The following is a 22,171-nucleotide window of genomic DNA, read 5'->3' as shown; positions in this document are numbered from 1 at the left end:
ATTGAATGCGGATGCTTATGAGATGACGAAGCATACCTCTCAATACCATCTTGCCGTTCATGGTGAGCGAGCTAGGGGGACAATGATTGTCTGACAACATAATCGAGGGAATTCCCGCACTGCTCAGAATACGGACGCTGTGATGTTGAGAGCAAGCCGTTGCAAATCCTGGGTGGAATGTACAAGAGCCTCATTGTGAGTTAATGCTTTCATTCTGTACAATCTTGCTCTATCGCATGTCAAATCTCCCACAGCGCTACTCGTTTCAGGAAGCGAGTACCTATTGAATACTTCTGTTCTAGGCCGACTCTCTCATTGCAAGAAACGCTGCTGTCAGCCATGTCCTCTCCTGAAGCAGGGTGCTTTGCCATAGAGCTGTCAACAGACTCAGTGTTGATTTGGGCATGAGCCCGCCTTCTTTATTGGAAAGACAAGGAGAGAATCATTTCGTTGTGGGCTGGAGTGACCAGGAATAGCTTCCGTCTTCGATCAGCTCTGGAGTCAGGAAGACACTTTCGGGAGGCACTCATGTTGAACAAGAGAGAAAACGACCATTGAAGATGGCTGAGCTAGTAGATTGCTTCGATATCTGCACAGGTCTTCGATGCTATCTGATAGACTAGACGCATTTGCATGTGTTGACATTTTGAAGAGAGTAAGTGAGTGAATCGGGCTCGGGCCTGGGCTTGGGCTTGGGCTTTCATGTGCTCGTTACGTCATTCGTCAAAGAGCTCCGTCTCAAACGCCGACCTGTGACTCTACTCCGCGTTCATCTTCCATTCATCTTCTGTTTCCAACTTCACCTTGAGACGACAGCGTACTCCCTTTTTGCGCGATGTTCAAGAAGAAACCGAACATCAAGCCATTAGCCAATCTGAAATCGTCAGAGCGACGAAAATTAGCAGACCAGATCATTCAGGACTACGAACTCGACCTTCAACAGCCCTCGGACGATCAGACGCCAGAACAGAAAGCGGATGCGACTGTAGCACGCACAGGCCTGCGAAATGCATTGCTTCCGGATAACGTGCAGTCTGCACGCTTCACAACAACACATGGACCTGAGTTGCAGCTAGTGAACGGGACGGTTTACGTTGGCAGTCAGGATGGACAGGAAGCTCGAGTGCTGTGGTTCGAGAGACGAGGGAAGATGTACCCTACTGTTTACACGCTATGGAGGAATCCGGGAATTGTGCCTCTTCTTCACACTCACGAATTTGTGATGCAAAAGTTACAGGGAGGAGCCGATCTCATGACACCAGGCCTGGCTGCAGGACCACCATTTCCACCAGCAGCAAGGAAGGGCATGGTCGTAGGAATTGCGAGTACAGAGAGGCCAACCGTGCCGATGGCTGTCGGCACCTGTGAAATTGATGTCTGTGCGCTGGGAAAGGTCCAGGGCGCAAAGGGCCATGCTGTGGAGAATTTGCACTGGTCCGGCGATGAGCTATGGAGCTTCAGCCTCAAGAGTACACCTGGTCAGCAACCGCCTGAAGAGGTTGAAGGATGGGCAAAAGTCCTAGAAGAACGAGGGCTGGTGGACAAGACAGAGGCCCTCACATTGGAGGATGATCAGGACAACAATGGGGGAGTGTCCCTTGAAATTGGACACCAGTCCAATGCGACTGGAAAGAATGCCACCGAGGACGCTCCCGGCGAGTCTGATGCAAGCACAACTTTCACACAACTCGAGATCGACGATTCCTTCCGGAATGCCTTCATCTATGGAGTACACACACATAAAACCACGAATCCGAACGTGCCCAATCACGGTCTGGTCTTTCCCCTATCACAGTCATTCACCATGTCGACGTTGGTTCAACCGTTCCTCCCAGCTTTCACACCAGAGCAAAGTCAACAGCTGCAGATCAAGAAGACATCCTGGAAGAACATCAAGAAGTTCGTGAAAAGCCTAGACAAGTTGAAGATTCTCAAATGCAAGGACAAGGACGGGAACGAGGTAGTCATCACCGATATCGACTTCGGTGATGCTGCGATTGTCAATTTTAAGCCCTACAGGCTGCCGAAGAAGGAGACAGCAGGCGGTGCAGCCCAAGGAAGGGGAGAGATTGACAAGATCGACGCTGGAGATGAGGCCCTCGGCCAGAAACTACAAGTAGTCTCATACTTTAGACCCACCGCAAAGCTCCAACCGCTCTTCGACGCAGTTCCTGGCAGCAAATCGCTCTACACTCCGCCAGAGGTCCGAGAGATGGTGACTGCATATCTCGAATCTGAGAAGCTCGTCTCAGAAACCAACAAACGATTGGCAACACTCAAYCCCACCCTARCAAATTCCGTATTCGATGGCTCCGGCTCTCTCGACAAGGAAGTCCTGGCCAAAGGTACCGTGCCGCGAGACGCCTTGATAGACCGGGTTCTCAAGGCCATGGCAACCTCATATGCCATTTTACGAAATGGTGCGGACCCACACAGCGTGAAGGCGAAAAGCGGAACGCCGCCTAAGATCCACATCACGCTCGAGACTCGCAGTGGCAACAAGACAGTGACGAAAGTCTCGGGTCTGGAAGCGTATCATATCAATGCCCGACCTCTGGCTGATGAGTTGAGAAAAGTGTGTGCGGGTAGTACAAGCGTGGAGCCGCTTGCGGGTGCGGCGAAGAAGAACGAGAGGGAGGTCATGGAGGTTATGATTCAGGGCCCTCAGAAGGATGCTGTGGTGAAGGCTCTGGAAAAGAGAGGTGTGGATAAGCGGTGGATAGAAGTGCTGGACAAGACGAAGGGAAAGAAGAGGTAGATAGAGACACTGAGTCCTGGCGAAGCCGCTGTCCTGACGAAGAAGGATCCGTGACGCCAAAGTCACTCCGCTCTGATACGGCCGCGGCAGGCGACGTCACGTGATTTGGGCCACGAAGCATACCTACCGTTCGTATGCAACAAGTGGGAGATAGTGTGGTATCCTTTCTGCTGTCTCTAGAGTACAATCGCCTCGCTGTTATTTACAGTAGATTCTACCCATGCTCTCGCCTCGGGTCGCATCTAGAATGGGTTGTCTTCGGGCGCGATCTCCTTGTTATAAAATTGGCTGAGGAAGGGAATCTTTCCAAGGACATCTGTGAAGAAGTATAGTGGTCAGTAACCTGAGTGCGGAGACTCAAGCGTGAAAGAGTCCATACCTTTCTGGAGACGAGGAAGGCCATCGAAGAAAAAGATGAGGAAAACGCCAGCAGATGCGCCGAATCCTGCCGCGAGATAGCCAGCCCGGACCAAGAATTGCTTGTCCATGCCACCGACGTGCATCGCGGCCTTGTATCTGTATAACACGTTTAATGCCATGCGCGATAGGCTCAAGACCGTGCTACCTACTGCGGTCCGTACTTGCTACGGAAGGTCTCGTAGCTCACAGGCTGCTTCCACGGCTGGATACCATTCTTCCCTGAGTTTCCCAGGTATCCGCCGGATCGTCGTAGTAGGGTTGGCTGCATGATTGTGTGTGGTCGAGGGTGATGTCAATGGTAAAGCAAACAGTGAAGTAACATTGAAGTGGTGAAGCTCCGACAATTCGATCGCCAAATCGGCCGATGAACACCGCACCTCCACTCCTCTCGGAAGCACATGCAAACTTGAAATACCAATAACACAACACCACCAGCCCACATGGTCACTGCCGTAGATTTCATGCGCATACTATCGCACTGCTCATAAGCGCGATGCAGCATAACAAGCTGGCCGGGAGTGGATATGGACAGCACCTCCCAGAGCTCCAGCAAGGTCACAGGTGCGTGGCCATGATTTGTCGACGGTACGACGTACAAGAGAGCGCATCGCTAAGATTGCACTACAGTGGAGTATCATGACCCATCCGGAGTATTTCCAATTGTCTCGCGTGATTTAGCCTCCCGTCTGCCATTGCGAAACCTCAACTGGCAGTCACCGCCTCGTCCTTTGCGCCAGATCAGATCACTCCACCTCGACTTCGTGCCAGACAAGGCCACTCAGAGCATTCTCAAGCCGCAGCTCTCGCGTGCCGATTCCAATGGGCCAGACAGTCTGGACATTGTTCGTAGTGGCAAAAATGCAAAGGAGAGGAGACACCAGATCCCCGGCTTCAAGACCACTCCATACTTGAAGATATACCTTTTGCGCTGCGATGACAAGGAGGCTTACAAGGAGAATGATCGTCACAAGATCCGCGAATGGCTGAAGGAGAGTGTTGTTCCAGAGGGAACCCGAGTGGACCATGATGCTTGCGAATGGTTGATCCTACATGTGGTTATACCGGACACGATCGCTGCCAGTGAGCCGCGATGGCGGGAAAGCGCGAGTGATCCTGATGAGCTGAAGGAGCGCAAAGGAGGGACCAAGTGGCCGGGTCAGAGCAATCGCACGGTCCTCGACAGACTTCGGGCAGATTTCAACGAGACAGGAAAGACGGCCAAGGACCGCGTGACGCAGATTCGGCTGGTCAAGGAACAGATGCCCGCCGACTTGATACCGACCCCTGCTGCTGCAACGACGCTGGAAGAGACCGCGCAGGAACGCGAGAATGCATGGCATGACCTCATCGCAAAGTTCAAGATACTCATTTTGGAACCATTTGATCGACGGGTGCGCCAATACGAGGCAGACATCGCCGAGCAAGAGGCTCGTCGGTCTCTGCCGGGCTTCAATTTCTGCACATTCTTCATCCACAAAGAGGGGTTGGCTAAAGCACTGGAAAGTATCGGCTTGGTGGAGGATGCTCTGGCCATCTACGACGAATTATCGCTTGGTCTGGAAACTGTATGTCGGGAAATAGCTGAGGGAAAGGCTACCGGCACAGCGACCTCATTTGCACCCTACACTGACGATGTGAAGGATCGCATCACTGGGGCGCGTACTAATGGCGAAAACGACTTTACGACGAACGACGCAGCGACGCTTTTCAGCAAGGACTACCGGGAGCGGATCTTGCGAAGCGACATTTCTGTTTTTGATTTCATGTGCTACCTCTACCACAGGCAGAAGGCCTTGATCCTGCGGCTAGCCAATGCAAAATCATCGCGTGATGAGCTAGGTGCGAATCCTGGGAGAGATGGTGGAGAGGACCTGGTGCTGACATCCGAGGTGTGTTGGCGGGCCTCAACGTTCATTCACATTGCTGCAAGAGCTCTGAGGCACGACCTCTCAAATGGCCAGGCTGCAAGCGGGTCTTCTATCTCGAAGATTGAAATTGAACGTATCGTAAGCTCCTGGACGTGGGCTGTAGCTGGTCAGGTTCTGGAAGAGACAGCTGCGCCGGCGTTTTTGGATGCAACCAGGCAGGATTATCCACAGCCTCGCCCAGCACCTAACGGCATACCAAAGCGGCTCGATCTGAGCTCAGGGATGGGCGCCAACTCACACCCGCAAAGATCTGCTAGCTTGCCGGGCACGAAGCACGACTCACTAGAGCCCATGAACCCAATGATGCGGCCAAAGACACAGGGCGACCGGCCTCCGTCGCGGTCAGGACTAGGCTCAAACAAGCYATTCGGATTACCTGGTCAAGCTGAGCTTGCCACATATCGAGCTGAGCTCGTGATGATGCGGCGCAAGATGTTGGAACAGCTCGCGGCGCATCACCAATGGTATGCCGGGTGGTCAGCCGCCAACCGTGGACGAGGCGAGGTGAAGAATCACGACAATGCGACCGGTGCTTCCAGCATTGATTCATCGACGATGGATGGGCTAGGTCCAACTCTCAAGGTCGCCCTTCACTCTCAAAAGGCGTTTCAAGGCAACTATGAGGATTTGACAACCGACGCCATTCGGCACTATTTGGCCGCGACTCAAAAGAAGACTGCCGAGCGACTTACAGTAGATCTCGCGGCGCTAAAGTATCAACAGCAAGATAACACCGCCGCTGCAGCTTACTTCCAGCGTATCGTTGATCTGTCTTCGCAGGATAGCTGGGATACGATGGAGATAGAGGTGCTGAGCACTTATTGCACATGTTTGAAACAACTTGAGCGCAGGGAAGATTACATACGAGTTGCACTGGCGTTGATCACCAAAAGCGTTGCAAAGCGAAAACAACGCGCAGCTCGTTGGCCTCACCACGAATCGACTGCCAAGGGGCCAGACCCGAACGCCCTATGGCTAGACGCAATCGCAGCGTCGTCGGGCCTGAAAGAGGAAGATACGCAACCTATCCGGCGATTCTTCGAGGACGTGCATCTCAATCAAGAGGTCCTTCATGAGCACGCGGATGGATTCAACCTCTCTCTGGACCTCACTCATGTCTTGGATGGTGAGATAGAATTCGATGAAGCCCTAGTCCGTCTTGTCGGCGTCGATGATCCGACGTTGGTCGTCTCGGTGACAAACACTCAGCCCTTCAAAATTGCGTCAGGAAGGAACAAGTTGAAACTCCAGGGCACAGTCGTTACAACTGGAGCCTTTCTCGTCGACAAGATTGAGCTCGGTGCTCAGAAGCTTCGTTTTGTGGAGGAGTTGCGGCCAGAACCCGCACCGACGCCTCTTGGATTCACCGGAGTCGTGCCATCTACCGTCACTGTCATCGCTCCATCAAAAGTCCCACCTTTTGTCTTTCTGTACCCTTCGGAGCACGGTTTCGTTGCCGAACTCAAAAGATCGTGCAATGTCCATATCGACAAGCCTAGACATCTTGAAGTTTTGCTCAATGCGGGTCGAAACAGCATCGAGTCACTTGAAGTACGACTCAAGCCCACATCCGCAGGACTACGTCTCTACGTCGCAGATGCAACATTAAGCGGGATAGATCGTGCTCCTCTCGCGGATGGCAAAATTGGGCAAGTCAATCTGGGATCGCTCAGGGCCGCTGAAACGGCTCGGGTGTTGATACCGTATACCGTCGAGCACGCTAACAGGGACATTGCGGTCCGCCTTGAGATCCATTACCGGACGGATGRAGGCGCCTTCGCCTTCCTTCATTCAGCCGCGCTTTCCAACGAGCTGACTCTGGACGTCGATGTCAACGATCTGTTTCACATCAACACGCTTTACTCAAACTTTACGGTCCGCACAACCACTGCGATTCCCTTCTCGGTACTGGATGCCCAGCTCAAGGACTCGCCTGTATACGCGGTTGAGGCGCCCCCACACTTGCCGGTCCCTTTAGATGTCTACTCATCACAGCCCGTGAACTTGGTGTACAAGATTACACGTAAACCCATGGCGAAGCAAGAAGTACTGAAACGCGATGCAGCTCTTGCGCTGGAGGTCACTTACCTCCCCTCCGATGAGCTGCTCACGCATTATCTTCGGATCGCGTTTTCCGAGGACCTAAAGCACAGCGCATTCGCTGCGCTGCATCATTTGCTCACGCCACTGTTGTTGAGCAGATTTCGACGTTCCTTGCAAAGTGCGGATCTGGAATTGGCCATGGTTATTGGTGAGGCCAGACTGCCATCTTTCGATGCCATAGGATGGGAGGAACTGGTGGGAACGCTCCACAGCGAAGTACGCCATACGGTTCTGTCTTGGCTACGGGACTGGCACGCGGATCACACGACGTTGACAATAGCGGATGGTGCCTCCGCCGAAGTTCCTGCACAACATATAACAATATCCGTCGACGTTCCAAACGTGGACGCAGTCTTCAGTGCTTCTTTAAAACTCGCCGACTTGCAACCCGCGGTCGACCCAGGTCGTCCAGTCATGGCCAAGATTGGGGAGCCCATTCATGCGACCCTGCATGTTCGCTCTACGAAACAGTGGAGTGCGAAGAGCATATTTCCCAATGTTCCAAGCGTCAGAATTCACGGAGATGGGCAAGCTCAATCCACCTTCGTACTCGACATTGGAGCAGATGCAGATGCATGGCTATTGGGTGGTCAGAGGCGCCATCACTTCAATCTGCACGACGATGGTGTGCAGACCATCAACATTATCTTGGTGCCAATTCGCCTCGGTTGCCATGCACTTCCGGTGGTTGAAGTTCAGCAGCCTCCCTCAGATTCAGACGGTGGCGGCCAAGGCACAGATGCGGTTTCGGTATCCTGCGAAACACACTATGAGAGCGCTGGTCAATTGATCCAGGTCGTGCGAGATGCGCGAGCTTCGAGAGTTGAAATTGCTGAAGCTGCAACATCTGGTTTGGAGACTGTGTCTAGGCCTGGAACAGCATCGACGAACCAGGTAGTATGAAAACATTGATGTCCAGCATTACAGTCACCGGTCTGGCGGGTATGGACTTGGGCAGAACCGCGACCTCCTGACCACCTCAAGCAGGACGATACCGGCTAGAGTATGGCCTAAGCCCGTGTTTCTCCTCGAACCGTGAGCTGGTCAGGACGATCAGGACAAATTATCGTCTAGAGTTTATGTATAGCGGGGCTAATCGATAGACCCCGCAAGCACGCCATTCATCATCATAACGCGAATGGACAGCTTGGAGCTTGAACGAAAATCAACAAATCTTCCAACGATTTCACATCGTCTTCCCTCGTCTTCCTCATCGTACGGTATATTGTTAGCATCTTCTTCGCCTCCTCACTCACATTACAAGCCATAGCACTCACAATGGCGGACCAAGCTGCACCTCAGAGGTTCGAGACTTTGCAGCTCCATGCTGGTAGGACTGCACAAACGCACACGCATGAACGCATTTTTTACACCTAATAGAAGCTGACCTATTCACTCTGTATAGGTCAGGAGCCTGATCCAACCACCCACTCCCGAGCAGTTCYAATCTACGCGACGACATCATATACCTTCAATGACTCGGCCCACGGCGCGAGGCTGTTTGGTCTCAAGGAGTTTGGCAACATCTACTCCAGAATCATGAACCCAACGGTTGATGTTCTTGAGAAGCGGGTGGCCGCTCTTGAAGGCGGTGTTGCTGCTCTGGCCACTTCATCCGGCCAAGCTGCGCAGTTCATGGCCATTGCTGCTCTCGCACATGCCGGAGACAACATTGTGTCTACTTCCAACCTCTACGGAGGCACATACAACCAATTGAAGGTATTTATGCCYCGCCTGGGGATAACCACCAAGTTTGTCAACGGCGACAACCCTGAGGACTTCAAGAAACTGTTCGATGAGAAGACAAAGGCTGTCTACCTGGAAAGCATTGGCAACCCCAGATACAACGTTCCAGACCTCGAAGCCATTGCCAAAATAGCCCACGATTTTGGAATCCCTGTGATCGTCGATAACACCTTTGGAGCCGGTGGCTACTTCATTCGTCCCATCGACCACGGTGCGGATATTGTCGTGCACAGTGCGACCAAGTGGATCGGAGGACACGGCACAACCATTGGAGGGGTCATTGTGGATGCCGGCAAGTTCGACTGGGGCACCGCAGACGCACGCAAGCGATTTCCTCAGATGACTGAGCCCTCAGACGGCTACCATGGCCTGAAGTTCTTCGACACCTTTGGCGCCATTACGTACATCATTCGTCTGCGAGTTGAGATCCTCCGTGATTTGGGAGCGGCTTTGAACCCATTCGCAGCACAGCAGTTGATCCTCGGAATCGAGACTCTCAGCTTGCGCTGCGAGCGACACGCACAGAACGCCATGGCTCTTGCGAAATGGCTGGAGAGCAACGAGAACGTTGCTTGGGTCAGCTACCCCGGATTGGCAAGCCACAAGAGCCACGAGCTCGCCAAGAAGTACCTTCCACGAGGCTTCGGTGGAGTTTTGTCGTTTGGTGTCAAGGGCGGCCAGACCGCTGGTAGCCAGGTTGTCGACGGCTTCAAGCTCATCTCAAACTTGGCCAATGTCGGAGACTCCAAGACCCTCGCCATCCACCCTTGGACTACTACCCACGAGCAGCTTAGCGATGAGGAGAAGATCAACAGTGGTGTGACTGAGGTATGTTCGATTGACTCCCCACCTGTGAGTGTCCATGAGCTAACGACTTTTCAGGATCTCATCCGTATCTCGGTTGGTACTGAGCACATCGACGACATCATTGCCGATTTCGTGCAGTCCTTCCAAGGCGCTGCTACCAAGCCGGATGAGAAGGGTGCAGACAACAGCGAGGTCACTGGTGATGCGAGCGCTCCAACAAACCCAACCGTATGATTAATGAAAGGAATCAAAAGGAAGACAAGCTATATACCCGTAGGACTGAGGTTGACTGGGGCAGGTTAAGATCTAAGCAAAATCATACTTCAGGATAAATGAGTCGAACATTTTTCTCGCCAACTTTCCTCACACATTTCACGCGCAAGTCTCGCTTTGCGTTCCTCGAGCAAATCTACAGTGGTAAAAACTGGATGCCTATATGATACGAGCGTCGATGTGTATGAGAGGAGTGCAAAGCTCTCTTTTCTCGGAATCTTCATAGGTAATGAAGCTCCAATACGCGATTTCAGACACGCAAGTGACTTCGCTTACCGTCTTAGCAGACATACCGTAGGCGTCGAAAGCGGAATGCGTGAACTCGCAGGTTCTGAAAGCGGTCGTCGAGTTTGCGGAGACGACACAACCTAAGATTCGAATCACGGCGGTGGCGGCGACGACGTCAGCGTCAATGAAACAGCACAGCAATGAGATGGTGCATGCACGATCATAATCGCACGACCGGGTATGGAAATGATGGATGGTGACTCAATGTAGGTAGTTCTATTCTGCGTACCATGGTACCAAGGAAGGGGTCAGGGTAGATGAAAAGAAGACGATGAAGAAGAACTCGATTCTGGGTTGCAGATTAGGTTTCCTCGGGTCCTTGGTGTCACGCGGCAAGCGTGGTGTATCGATGTACCTAGGTATCCGTGTCATGGCATGTGAAAGTCGTCGGTACATCGTTCCGAGCAGTGAAAGGGCTGATCAACACCACTCAAATGATGGATGTTGCTGGTGAATAGGAGGTTCCTCGTATATGAATAAACGATAAAGGCATTTCCAAGCCTTGGTACCCATGTCCGCCTTACGTACGTTATGCCATGCCCGCGGTGAAAATTAAAGACACATTCGGCGCGAGCGAGCCTCGGTATCTTTGTGGAAGCTCGTGATGTTTCCGACCGCCGGCGCATTTGCCATAGACAGGCATGCATGCCGTCCTTTAACCCATCTCTCACCACCACCACCGCGGGACTGTCCTCTGTCTCTCCCTCTCTCCCTCTCTCCCTCTTTCTCCTTACATTCCTAGTGATTCCTCCACTACCCCGGATCTAGGAAGCGCAGCATCTTCTCCGTCGCGGCCGACCGACCTGTAGCGTGCATCGCGTAAAACACATTACGAACCGTGAACAGTAGCAGCGCCGAACAAGATGTCGGTTGCAATCGCCAAGTCGCAGCAACTCAGCGTTCCACCTCCACCAGGTGCCGCCTATTCCGTGCCCGTCCCAGGCAGCCAGAAATCGGGACGAAGCGCGGTTTACCGGCACTGGAGATTCAAGGACGGCCCTCTACACTCTCTCGACCCCGTCGTCACCACGGCCCACGAGTTCTTTGAGCAGGCAGCGGAACAGTTCCCGAGAAACAAGTGCCTGGGACATAGACCATACAACGCAGCCACCCAATCATGGGGCAAATATGAGTGGCAGACATATACTCAAGTGCGCCAGCGGAGAGCCAACTTCGGCGTGGGTCTCGTGGCGCTGAACGAGCAGATTGGTATCCAGGGTCGAGGATATGGTATTGGGCTGTGGTGCCAGAATCGTCCGGAATGGCAAATCACAGACTTGGCCTGCATGTCGCAGTCGCTGTTCAGTGTGTCCCTCTACGACACCCTCGGTCCAGACGCTTGTGAATATATCATTAACCATGCGAATTTGTCAACCGTCTGCGCCTCGGTCTCGCACATCGCTACGCTGGTGAAGCTTGCTCCCCGGTGTCCCTCGCTCAAACTCATCGTCTCTTTGGACCCGCTGTCGACTGAGGGTGAGTTGCCAGGCACCTCTAAGAAGGACATCCTCAATGCTCTCGCACAGCAGCACGGGATCCAAATCCATGAAATGCGTGACGTCGAATTGATCGGCGAGAAGACTCCCCGACCATACCACCCGCCACGGCCCGACGACATCATCACGATCAACTACACGTCAGGCACCACCGGCAACCCCAAGGGTGTCAAGCTGCTGCACTCCAATGCTGTAGCCGCAACTTCATCCTCGCTGGGCCTGTTCAACGCTACAGAGACCGATGTCATGGTCTCGTATCTTCCCCTGGCCCACATCTTCCAGCGAGTGACGGAGCACACTGCGCTTTGGGCAGGATCCGCCATTGGATACTTCCATGGCAACATCCTCGAGCTGGTGGACGACTTCAAGCTGCTCCGCCCAACCAGCTTCACCAGTGTCCCGAGATTGTACAACCGCTTCGGAGGCGCGATCAAGGCCTCGACTATTGAAGCAAGCGGTTTCAAGGGTGCTTTGTCTCGTCACATTGTGTCTACCAAGACCGCAACTCTGCTTCAGTCGGACCCCAAGAAGGCGACGAACAAGCACTTCTTCTACGACCGCATCTGGTCCAAGAAGGTGGCGGCTGCGCTCGGGTTGGAACGTGCGAAGAGCATGATCTCCGGATCAGCACCATTGGATCCAACGCTTCATCAATTCTTGCGGGTTGTGTTCGGCAACATCGTCGCTCAGGGTTATGGCTTGACGGAGACATATGCCATGGGATCTGCCCAACTCGAGGGTGATTTCAGCTCTGGCAACTGCGGTGCTGTTGCTCCTGGCTGTGAGCTTTGCTTGATGGACGTTCCCGATATGGACTACCTGTCGACCGATCTGCCGCATCCTCGCGGCGAGCTTCTGGTCCGTGGTCCTACAGTCTTCGCCGAGTACTACAAAAACGAAGCCGAGACGAAGAAGGCAATGACAGAAGATGGCTGGTTCCGCACGGGAGACGTCTGCTCAATCGACGAGCTCGGACGTCTCCGTGTGATTGACCGTGTCAAGAACGTCCTGAAGCTCGCCCAGGGCGAGTACATCTCGCCTGAACGAATCGAGAATGTGTACCTTGGAAACCTTCCGTTCTTCGCTGGAGGCTACGTCCACGGTGACAGCTCGCAAGCCAACTTGGTTTCCATCTTCGCCATCCAGCCAGACTTCTTCGCCCCATTCGTCAGCAACGTCTTGGGCAGGACGATCAGCGCAACAGATCTTCCCGCCCTGGAAGCGGCCGCTCAGGAACCAAAGGTCCGAAAGGCTGTTCTTCGAGAAATGGCAAAGACTGGCAAGAAGGCCAAGTTCAACAGCTATGAGAATGTCCGGGCCGTGAGATTGATGCTGGAGCCATTCACTATTGAGAATGAGCTATTGACTCCCACGTAAGTCTACTTTCTCGAATCTAGATCCAATGGGCAACATGACTAACTTTGCAATGAACAGATTGAAACTCAAGCGCCCTCAGACCGTCAAGAAATACCGCGCTCTCATCGACGAAATGTACGCAGAGATCGACAGGGAGAGCACACCAAGAGCCAAGTTGTAGTTTTGTAAACATAGAGCATTTCTAGTGAAAGCGATTATATCTTGGAATTTATATCTTGGAAATGGCAGGATAGAAGGTTTGAAGAGCAGACAGACCATTTCAATGGAACAAACATTTTTTTCACCATCTAGAGTTCATGCTGGAGCGGGAAAAGCTGATTTGCTTGCCAATATACCTGGTCTCCATTGTTTGCTAGCTAGTGAAACAAGATGCATACGTCGGAGAGTATGTATGTATGTATGCTTGCCACCATGTTTATGAGCCTGAGAGCTTTGCAGGTTTGTCTCCACACTTGCTGACACGCCTGTGCTGCCCAGATTCGGTGTGTACGCATGTCAACGTGGCGGATGCAGAGTGGCTTGGCTTTTGCGTATGCTTTCAGCTGCGCAAGGCCTGAAGAGCAGGGGAGTAGGAGCATGAGGGTATACCTAGCAATGGATACTTTGGATCGAATTGAGCGAATCACTTGAGCTTTTCAACTGCTTTGCTGTGCAAAAGCAAGTGAGGCTTGGTTTCGAATGGAGCGTCCACGATAAGGTAATGTATTTTTACACAGGCTGAGGTAGGTATGCAACGAACCCTCCACCACGGCAAGAACGAGCATCATCAACTTGGCAAGTTGCGATCAAGTGATACCATTGAAACGTCATGCTTGCCCTTTGGCGATGCAACCCGCCACGAGCAAGCGCGTCTGCAAACATGTTTTCAACCTGCCTGCCCGTCTTTGTTCCGAAATATACTTGAAGACTTCTTAAGTCTGCTCGCGACGAACTTGTAGCATTCCATCTACCACTACTCATCCCTGCCTTCGCCTGTGGAAATTACCCAAACCGGCCTTTGCATATCTGAAAAGTACGAGATCAACAATTGAGGAAATCTGCGAATCGCGCTTGTCGCAAAACTACGCCTCCACCTACAATGTCTGCGACGAACCAGAATAAGAACAATATGGGTCTCCTCCACAACAAGACCGTCCACCTCGCGCTGCGGGCAGTTCAAGGTGTATTCGCCATCATCGTTCTGGGACTTGCCGGCTACGGTACGTCCAGATATACTTGACCGATCGGTTGTCGTATGCTGACCTCAGTTGCAGTGGCGCATTGGTGGAATGGTTATTGGAATGCCTCCAGTCCGAGCGAGATCAACTTCCTCATCTTCTGTGCAGTCTGGACACTTCTCGTGCTCATCTACTTTGTCTTGGCTGGCACGACTTCGGGTGCAAGAGTTCACCATCCCTATGCAGTCTTGGGTCTAGACGCAATCACGATGATCTTCTGGTTCGCTGGCTTCATCGCTGTCGCCGTGTTTGTCCATAACAGAGGGTGTTTTGGAGGCGTCTGTCGCGCAGCAAAGGCGGCAGCTGTCTTTGGTGCTTTCGAGTGGTGAGTTTCCCTGCTTTGAAGCTCTCCATCAGTGGATAAACCCTTTTTCATTAGCTGACAATCTTGTAGGCTTTTGTTTGCAATCACAACGGCGATCTCAGCGCTTGCACTTCGCGGACATAAGGCGGGACCAGTTGCAACAGTCTAAGTAGAGGCATGTTCGAACCCTGCGAGGCTATGACAGATGGGAATGGTCGAGAGTGTATTATTCTGACGATGGCTTCAGTTTTGCGCCGAATCATTCCGGTGCCATGTGGATACAGAGATGGAGACGGCCTCATTGGGGGTGCTTTTGCTTTTTATGATACCAGGTTCGCGGACGTATTCGTGCAATGAAAGTTCATGGCGTGCGTCTGACTTTCCATTATCCAATCCCCGGCCATGAAATCTTGGAGGCTACGACGCCATCTTGCTCAAACACGTATTTCGGAGCCGGAGCCAGGGTGGGTTTCAATATCGGGATACATGATTTGCAGTGCAAGAAAGGTGAATGGTGGGTGATGTAGCAAGCCGAGCGGGACAAGGACGGATGTCAAAGAACGGGCCGCGTTTGTCAGCACTCGATTCCTCGACGACCTTCGACCGACTAGTGGCGACTAGGCACATCCATACGCAATTGTCATAGCAGCCTGAGACGGCGAAGGAAACAAGGTAGGTATCTCTTATCCACTACATGTACTGCACCTCATACACAACATTTCGGTCTTCTCAATATCCTCAACATGTCAGACTGCGATTCACATCCCGCTTCTCCACAACGGATGGACCGGCTTCACAGCGATGTTGACGATGATCGTTCGAGTGCGTGCTCCCACGATCATCACTCCGGCATCGAAGATGGAGTCGACCTCGAGCCTGTATTCAAACTCACTGTGCTACTACATAACAAGCCGGTCGAGCTCCCCATGTACGACGAAATGGCCACCATCCAAGATCTCTCCGATACGGTGGCCGACGAGCTTCACATACCGCCTACGAACCAGAAGTTCTTAATAACTCCCAAAACTGGTTTGTTGAAGCCGCCTTTCAAGGACCCTTCCATCCTGGTAAAGTCATTACTCGACAAGAAAGTCGTGCTCATGGGAGCCACGAGCGCAGAAGTAGAAGAGTTGGAAAGCGACATCTCAGAACGCAAGGCACGGATAGAGAGACGCAGGGCGGCTCTACATGCCGGGCGTAAAGTGAAAGCCAACAAGAGTCGAGACTGGAAGAAGGTGCAGGACGAAGCGCGATACACCTTTCATACTATTCGTCCGCTACCGTACCTGCCGAATCCAGAGAAAAGTCTGAGGTTCTTGGAGCGATTGCGAGACGATGCTGGCATCAAAGCCTCGATGCGCAAGCATGGCTTCTCCGTTGGTCTCTTGACTGAAATGAATCCGGTCGAGCACACCACACGTGAATCTAGAACGCTTGGGCTGAACAGGAATAGGGGAGAGGTGATTGAGTTGCGACTTCGAACAGATGCCTACGACGGCTACCGTGATTACAAAGWCATTCGAAACACCCTCTGCCACGAACTGGCACACAACGTCTGGGGGCCCCACGATCAGAATTTCTGGAAGTTGTGCAAGGAGATTGAAGCGGAAGTGGAGAAGAATGATTGGAGACGAGGCGGCAATTCTGTTGGAGGCGAGGAGTTCTTCAACCCAGATGACGAGGGTATAGAAGATCACGAAGCCGATGGCGGAGGCTGGGAAGGAGGCGAGTATGTGCTCGGTGCGGCTGGAGATGGTGCTCAGGGTAGTTCTAGCTATGAGCCTTTAGATAGGCGGGAGGTTATGGCTAGGGCTGCCGAGGAGAGGATGAGGAAACAGAAAGATGCTAAAGCGTYTGAGCAGCGAGCCAAGGATGCCGCTACCAGGCAGGACTAGAAGGTACCTAGTGCTGTTATAGCGAGGTGCATAAGCATAATGTATGGATTTGTCTACGATGAGTTTTCGATGGTTTGGGGTCTTCTGAGCGTGGTTCATTGCTCCCATGTTATTGAAGTTTATCCACCGAGATGGGCAGCGGAATCATCCAATCGCAGACCACAGGCTCTCACCATAGACTCAACTCCAAATATGCAAACGCCTTGGAGACATTAAGCACATGAACAGATAAAGAACCACCGAACTGTAATGACGGGGAGAGAAGTGGTCGCTACCCCAACCCTAACCCTGTAGCGGCTTGTTATTCACTCACCAGCCCGAGGAAACAGCGGCGAGAGAAGTTACCAACACCAACGTACCTTTCCAATTGCAAAAGGCAGGTCAAGATCGAGATCTCGCCGCAATAATTTCTTCCTCAGCTATGCACTATACAACGTGGCGTAAGACCCTCTCAATCCGCAGCCATCCCGAAGCAGAACCTATGTGGATATCTATGCACAAACAACCCAGCCAGGGTACTACAGTAGAGCATTCCCCACCCAAAGAACAATCCCCTGCGCCGCGCTAAATACTCRAATCCCATATGACACACCGGTATTACCATCAACCTTCCTCACGATTGGTGATCCACTTTTTTACCCCTTCCAACTCATCCTTCGACTTCTCAAGCGCCGCAGCGTGTTCCTGAAGCATTACTCTCCCGGACTCAACATCCTTCGTATGCTGATCGACCCGACCGGAAAGCACAGTCAGGTCTTCTCGTAGCTTTGATATGTCCTTCCCGGCAGCCTGGTGAGCAGTCACAGCCTTATTATCGACCAGTTCAACGCGGTTCGCAATAGTCCCTGTACGGGCATTCATTTCGTTAAGATTCGTCTCCAGTATTCCCAGTCGAGCGTGCATTTCATGCACAGATTTGGCGACACGCTCTGCCTCTTTGAGGTTCGGATAAACTGCGCCCATATTATCCAGCATGTTCTGCGCGAGCTGATCCGTCAGGAGGTTATTGTAACGATTTGTCTGGTCCTGCACTTTGAACTTGAGACTTTCAATTTCAAGCTTCATCTGCATGAGATCCTTGTCGTCGAATTTGCGTATTGATCCTGGAATCGTTGGCCGTGATTGGAAAGGGCTTATGTCGTCTTCGTCGTTGCCTCCAAGGACTGGCCGGAAGGATGAGAGTCCGGAGGTTGCGCCATTAGTTGCGCCATTAGTTGCTGGAAGCTCGGTAGCAAGAATTGCGTTCTCTTGAGTCGCTTTGACAGACTCCACGGCTTCGGAGAGCTGTTCAAGTGACTGTTTCACCACGACAAGCTCGCCCTTTCCAGCAGCCTGATCAAGTTGAGGCTCTATCTTGTCAAGCCGGTCAAGACAACCCTGCAGCGCCTCTGCATTTGTGTGCTGCTCGTCCACGACCTTCCCGAGAGCGTCCCTTAGTTGCGTCTTGTTTTCATCTGTTTGTTGCTGGCCCTGTTGTAGTTCTCCAAGCAAACTCTGAGTGCTTTGCAGACTTTGCTTTAACTCGGATAATGCTTCGTTAGGCGCCTTTAATGCCTCCATGACGAATGATGCGACCACTTGGTTCACATTCGCGATGTCGGCCTCCAGATCCTTCACGTCAGACTCCACAACATCCAGTCGCTCAACTACGCTCGGGTCCATATTGGCAGGTAGTGCTGGGATGGAACGAGTTGCGTTCATGTTCATCGCATGGCTGTCCATATTGCGCCTGAAATCCTCCACAGCTCTCGATGTAACATCTTGATTTGCCTTGAAATCATTGATCGATTCTCTCGCGCTGCTGAGGTCTTTGGTGACGTTGCCTATATCAGCCTTGATGCCATTAAGATACCCCTTGAGCTCTTCGAACTCAGCGCGAGATACTACATCCTGGGTTGGGGCTTTGACGGACTGCTCCAAATCCACGAGTGACTCTGTCAAACGATGCAGCTCAGCACGAGCGGATTCAAGCGGATCTCGAGCTGCTTTCAAAGCTCGCTTGGCCCTCTCGACGGCCGCAGTCTTGGTTTCCTCAATCGCAGGGAATGCGGTGAAGTGTCCCTTATTAGAATGGCTTTGGTAGTCTGCCTCGGCGGTTTTCACCTGCGTCTCAGCGTGTTCGAATTTAAGTTGCAAACTCATCGTTGTGATTGTCTGCAAATTGATTTGCGTCTTGAGATCAACGATGGATGCATTTTGCGATTTGCTGGTCATTGTCGCCACATGGGCCGGTGACGATACGGCGCCATTTGGGCGTGCAATGGTATTATTGCTGGCCACTGCTGGGGAAGTATCTCGGACTCCCAACGTCGCGGACCGCTTTGGTTCGCGATGCGCGTCTGGCGACTTACTCGCAGGCCGCTTCAGCCGCGGGTCGCTGGAATAACTGTAGGACATCGATGGCGGGCCTGGAAATGCACGCGTCGCGCCTTTGCTTCCCCAGGTCAAAGCAGCGAATGCGAAATGCCGGCAGTGGAGCGCGGAGGAGAAAGTTCAGGTTGATGTGGTGATGCTGGTCCAATAAGCTGCGTAACAAGGTTCAGATCGCCGACTAAGTTCTGGACTTTCTACGCGTGCCGCGAGAAGCTTTGGACAGGGAAATCGGTTGGAACGACGCTTTCCATTGCATTGCATCTTCATCTGGACGTCCACACGAACACACCTCCCCAATCGCATCGCATCGCATCACATCGCATCCCTCTGATTACCGTCACACCACCTAAAAGACAGACCACACGACTAGGCGCCAGCCAGCGCAAGGGTCTCTACAATGGCAGCGGTATGCAAGAACGACGGACCACATCTTCAATCGAACGCTCACTGACACATCCGTCGCAGCCCATTAGCACAATATCGGACTCGAAAGAGCGTCAAGGACTCAATCTGATCGCCGCGCATTCGCACATTCGTGGACTGGGCGTTACACCCGACACCCTCACGCCCAAACACAATGCCGATGGCCTCGTTGGCCAGCAGCAGGCGCGCAAGGCCGCCAGCGTTATCCTCCAGATGGCCAAGGAAGGCAAGATTGCCGGACGGGCTGTTCTCATCTCTGGCCCTCCAAGTACAGGCAAGACGGCCATTGCGATAGGCATGAGCAAGGGTCTGGGCGAAGACGTGCCCTTCACCATGTTGGCATCCTCAGAGATCTTCAGCTTGGAGATGAGCAAGACCGAAGCATTGGAGCAGGCATTTCGGAAGTCCATTGGAGTGCGGATACGGGAGGAGAGTGAGGTCATCGAGGGCGAGGTGGTGGAGATTCAAATTGACCGWTCAGTGACGGGAAACAACAAGAGCGGAAAGCTCACGCTCAAGACCACCGACAYGGAGACTCTCTACGACATGGGCACCCGTATGATTGACAGTATGACCAAGGAGAAGGTCATGGCGGGAGATATCATCAGCATCGACAAGGCGAGTGGGAGAATCACAAAACTGGGCAGAAGCTACACGAGAAGTCGAGACTACGATGCGGTTGGCTCGGATGCCAAGTTCATCCAATGTCCAGATGGAGAGCTGCAGGTTCGACGAGACACTGTCCACACGGTCTCGCTCCACGAGATCGATGTCATCAACAGCCGGACCCAGGGTTTCCTTGCCCTTTTCTCCGGAGACACTGGCGAGATTCGGTCGGAAGTGCGAGAGCAGATCAACACCAAGGTCGCGGAGTGGAAAGAGGAAGGCAAGGCAGAGATTGTTCCTGGGGTCTTGTTCATCGATGAGGTACACATGCTTGACATCGAATGCTTCAGCTTCATCAACCGAGCTCTCGAGGACGAACTAGCACCAATCGTGATCATGGCGTCAAACAGAGGCTCCACAACGATCCGAGGCACCAACTACCGCAGCCCTCATGGACTGCCACTCGACTTCCTCGACCGCGTCGTCATCATCTCGACACATCCGTACCAGGGCGAAGAGATTCAGGAGATTCTCAAGCTCCGTGCACAAGAAGAGGAGATTGACATTTCACCAGACGCACTCGCCCTCTTAACCAAGATAGGATCGGAGACAGGATTGAGATATGCCAGTAACCTCATCACAACCTCGCAGCTATTATCACAAAAGAGGAGAGGGAAGGAGGTGGAAGTTGCCGATGTGCAACGCTCTTTCCAGCTCTTCTACGACCCAAGCCGAAGTGTGAGATTTGTCTCGGAGTTTGAGAAGCGTTTCATTGGGGAGGACGGCGGCGTGACTCTGGGCGCGGGAGCGAATGGCGCAAGCAACGGTGATGCTATGGAAGTGTCATGAGAGGTCAAGATCGCGCAATGTTAAATTACGGAGCATGGCGTACCGGCGTACCACATGTAGGTCAAAACCAGGGACGCAATAGTATTATAGGCGAGCTATCGGGATTTGAGTGCAAAGAGTGGATCTGAAAGCCGACAGCTTGACCTCGTGGAAGACGATGTACGATAGAGCAAACTACCAAAATTCGCCCCCTTGGCCGCCTATTACCGGTATTCCTGTCGATTCTGGTGCTCAGTAGATGGCCAATACTGCATGCAATCGCAAGAAATCAGATATCATGGAGTTGCATCAAGACGATGGGCTGGCAAATCACGTTCACGTCTCCAATCCTTGGCTATCACGCTACTTCAACTCACAACTATTGTTGCAACATGGGACGAGCTCAGATACCATCAGCACCCAGGATAAAGAAGTCTACGGCAACCCATCTCACCCCATCAGGTTCCGCATTGGCAATGGAGGTGCTGGCTACACCGGCATCCTAAAGCTCCTCGCAGAGACGTACATCAAAGAATCCGGCTCTGGAATTCGCATCGCCTGGGTTTCGAACCATTCTCGACACTCTCAAGTAGCTCTCCTCGCTGGTGTGGTGCAAATCGCTCTGACATACGAGCCCAGAAACGAAGACATCTCTATCCACGAACACTGGGCGGAAAGAGTCTGTAGACCTTTCAATGATCATTTCATCTTTGCTGGGCCCGACGTAGACCTCCATGCACGGGACATCGAGGACGCCTTCCGTATTATTGCAAACTCACATTCGCAGAAGAATGGAAAGTGTTTCCCGTTCCACAGCAGAGGCGATGGATCGGCGACTTTTGCCAAAGAGCAAACATTATGGAAAAGAGCGGGGATCGATGTCATAGCCGCGGATTGGATCGAAACGTACCCTCTCGTCCCTTATGATGCGCTGCGCAAGGCTGAAGAGAAGGGGGCGTTTCTTCTGACCGATCGCTCAACATACTTGACAGCAAAACGAGATGGAGGCATTCCTTCTCTGCGAGTTCATGTTGAAGGTGGTGCGGAATTGATGAATCCTTGCTCGGCGCTTGTAGGGAGCACAGCGCTGGTTAATCGTATAGGGGATGTCGTGGAAAGTCATGCTGCTGCGAGGGCTTTTGCTGAGTGGCTTGGGGGCGATCGAGCACAGGAGATTGCATGTCGTTATGGAATGGAATGGCCTGTTGGCAAAGCACTATTCACCAGAGGCGATAAGGATGACTTTGATGAGCTAGACCACTTGGTACACAGATGTTGATATACAATATGCAACTGGGGATGAATCATGGTCTGCTCGAGATGTGCCAT

The 22,171-nt window shown here is 52.5% G+C and overlaps 10 protein-coding genes; 8 read left to right on the top strand and 2 right to left on the bottom strand.

Annotated features, from left to right (window-relative positions):
* Window positions 1–835: 835 nt before the first annotated feature.
* Window positions 836–2,758, top strand: RCC_04924 (related to filamentous baseplate protein Ligatin, contains PUA domain; the record flags this gene model as incomplete). Its single annotated transcript, XM_023770200.1, has 1 exon — window positions 836–2,758. One exon carries the CDS (start codon window positions 836–838, stop codon window positions 2,756–2,758), a length of 1,923 nt encoding a protein of 640 aa, XP_023625968.1.
* Window positions 2,759–3,000: 242 nt separating this feature from the next.
* RCC_04923 (related to ubiquinol cytochrome c reductase 8.5 kDa subunit) lies at window positions 3,001–3,446 on the bottom strand (the record flags this gene model as incomplete). XM_023770199.1 has 3 exons in its annotated part: window positions 3,001–3,074; window positions 3,138–3,274; window positions 3,328–3,446. The coding sequence occupies 3 exons, from the start codon at window positions 3,444–3,446 to the stop codon at window positions 3,001–3,003; spliced, it is 330 nt and encodes a 109-aa protein (XP_023625967.1).
* A 256-nt stretch (window positions 3,447–3,702) lies between these two features.
* On the top strand, window positions 3,703–8,112 carry RCC_04922 (uncharacterized protein; the record flags this gene model as incomplete). XM_023770198.1 has 2 exons in its annotated part: window positions 3,703–3,739; window positions 3,806–8,112. 2 exons carry the CDS (start codon window positions 3,703–3,705, stop codon window positions 8,110–8,112), a joined length of 4,344 nt encoding a protein of 1,447 aa, XP_023625966.1.
* A 375-nt stretch (window positions 8,113–8,487) lies between these two features.
* On the top strand, window positions 8,488–9,996 carry RCC_04921 (probable O-acetylhomoserine (thiol)-lyase; the record flags this gene model as incomplete). XM_023770197.1 has 3 exons in its annotated part: window positions 8,488–8,539; window positions 8,615–9,783; window positions 9,838–9,996. 3 exons carry the CDS (start codon window positions 8,488–8,490, stop codon window positions 9,994–9,996), a joined length of 1,380 nt encoding a protein of 459 aa, XP_023625965.1.
* A 1,190-nt stretch (window positions 9,997–11,186) lies between these two features.
* On the top strand, window positions 11,187–13,356 carry RCC_04920 (related to long-chain-fatty-acid--CoA ligase FAA2; the record flags this gene model as incomplete). XM_023770196.1 has 2 exons in its annotated part: window positions 11,187–13,192; window positions 13,254–13,356. 2 exons carry the CDS (start codon window positions 11,187–11,189, stop codon window positions 13,354–13,356), a joined length of 2,109 nt encoding a protein of 702 aa, XP_023625964.1.
* A 918-nt stretch (window positions 13,357–14,274) lies between these two features.
* Window positions 14,275–14,886, top strand: RCC_04919 (uncharacterized protein; the record flags this gene model as incomplete). XM_023770195.1 has 3 exons in its annotated part: window positions 14,275–14,395; window positions 14,450–14,738; window positions 14,808–14,886. 3 exons carry the CDS (start codon window positions 14,275–14,277, stop codon window positions 14,884–14,886), a joined length of 489 nt encoding a protein of 162 aa, XP_023625963.1.
* A 574-nt stretch (window positions 14,887–15,460) lies between these two features.
* On the top strand, window positions 15,461–16,612 carry RCC_04918 (related to WSS1 Protein involved in sister chromatid separation and segregation; the record flags this gene model as incomplete). The annotated part of the gene is made up of 1 exon (XM_023770194.1): window positions 15,461–16,612. One exon carries the CDS (start codon window positions 15,461–15,463, stop codon window positions 16,610–16,612), a length of 1,152 nt encoding a protein of 383 aa, XP_023625962.1.
* A 603-nt stretch (window positions 16,613–17,215) lies between these two features.
* On the bottom strand, window positions 17,216–19,009 carry RCC_04917 (uncharacterized protein; the record flags this gene model as incomplete). The annotated part of the gene is made up of 1 exon (XM_023770193.1): window positions 17,216–19,009. The coding sequence occupies one exon, from the start codon at window positions 19,007–19,009 to the stop codon at window positions 17,216–17,218; it is 1,794 nt and encodes a 597-aa protein (XP_023625961.1).
* Window positions 19,010–19,382: 373 nt separating this feature from the next.
* On the top strand, window positions 19,383–20,863 carry RCC_04916 (probable RUVB-like protein; the record flags this gene model as incomplete). XM_023770192.1 has 2 exons in its annotated part: window positions 19,383–19,391; window positions 19,451–20,863. 2 exons carry the CDS (start codon window positions 19,383–19,385, stop codon window positions 20,861–20,863), a joined length of 1,422 nt encoding a protein of 473 aa, XP_023625960.1.
* Window positions 20,864–21,140: 277 nt separating this feature from the next.
* Window positions 21,141–22,121, top strand: RCC_04915 (uncharacterized protein; the record flags this gene model as incomplete). The annotated part of the gene is made up of 1 exon (XM_023770191.1): window positions 21,141–22,121. The coding sequence occupies one exon, from the start codon at window positions 21,141–21,143 to the stop codon at window positions 22,119–22,121; it is 981 nt and encodes a 326-aa protein (XP_023625959.1).
* Window positions 22,122–22,171: the final 50 nt, after the last annotated feature.

The sequence above is a fragment of the Ramularia collo-cygni genome (assembly GCF_900074925.1).
Source record: "Ramularia collo-cygni strain URUG2 genome assembly, contig: RCC_scaffold06, whole genome shotgun sequence".
In the NCBI taxonomy this organism is placed as follows: domain Eukaryota; kingdom Fungi; phylum Ascomycota; class Dothideomycetes; order Mycosphaerellales; family Mycosphaerellaceae; genus Ramularia; species Ramularia collo-cygni.
This window is presented reverse-complemented; position numbering and strand designations above follow the sequence as displayed.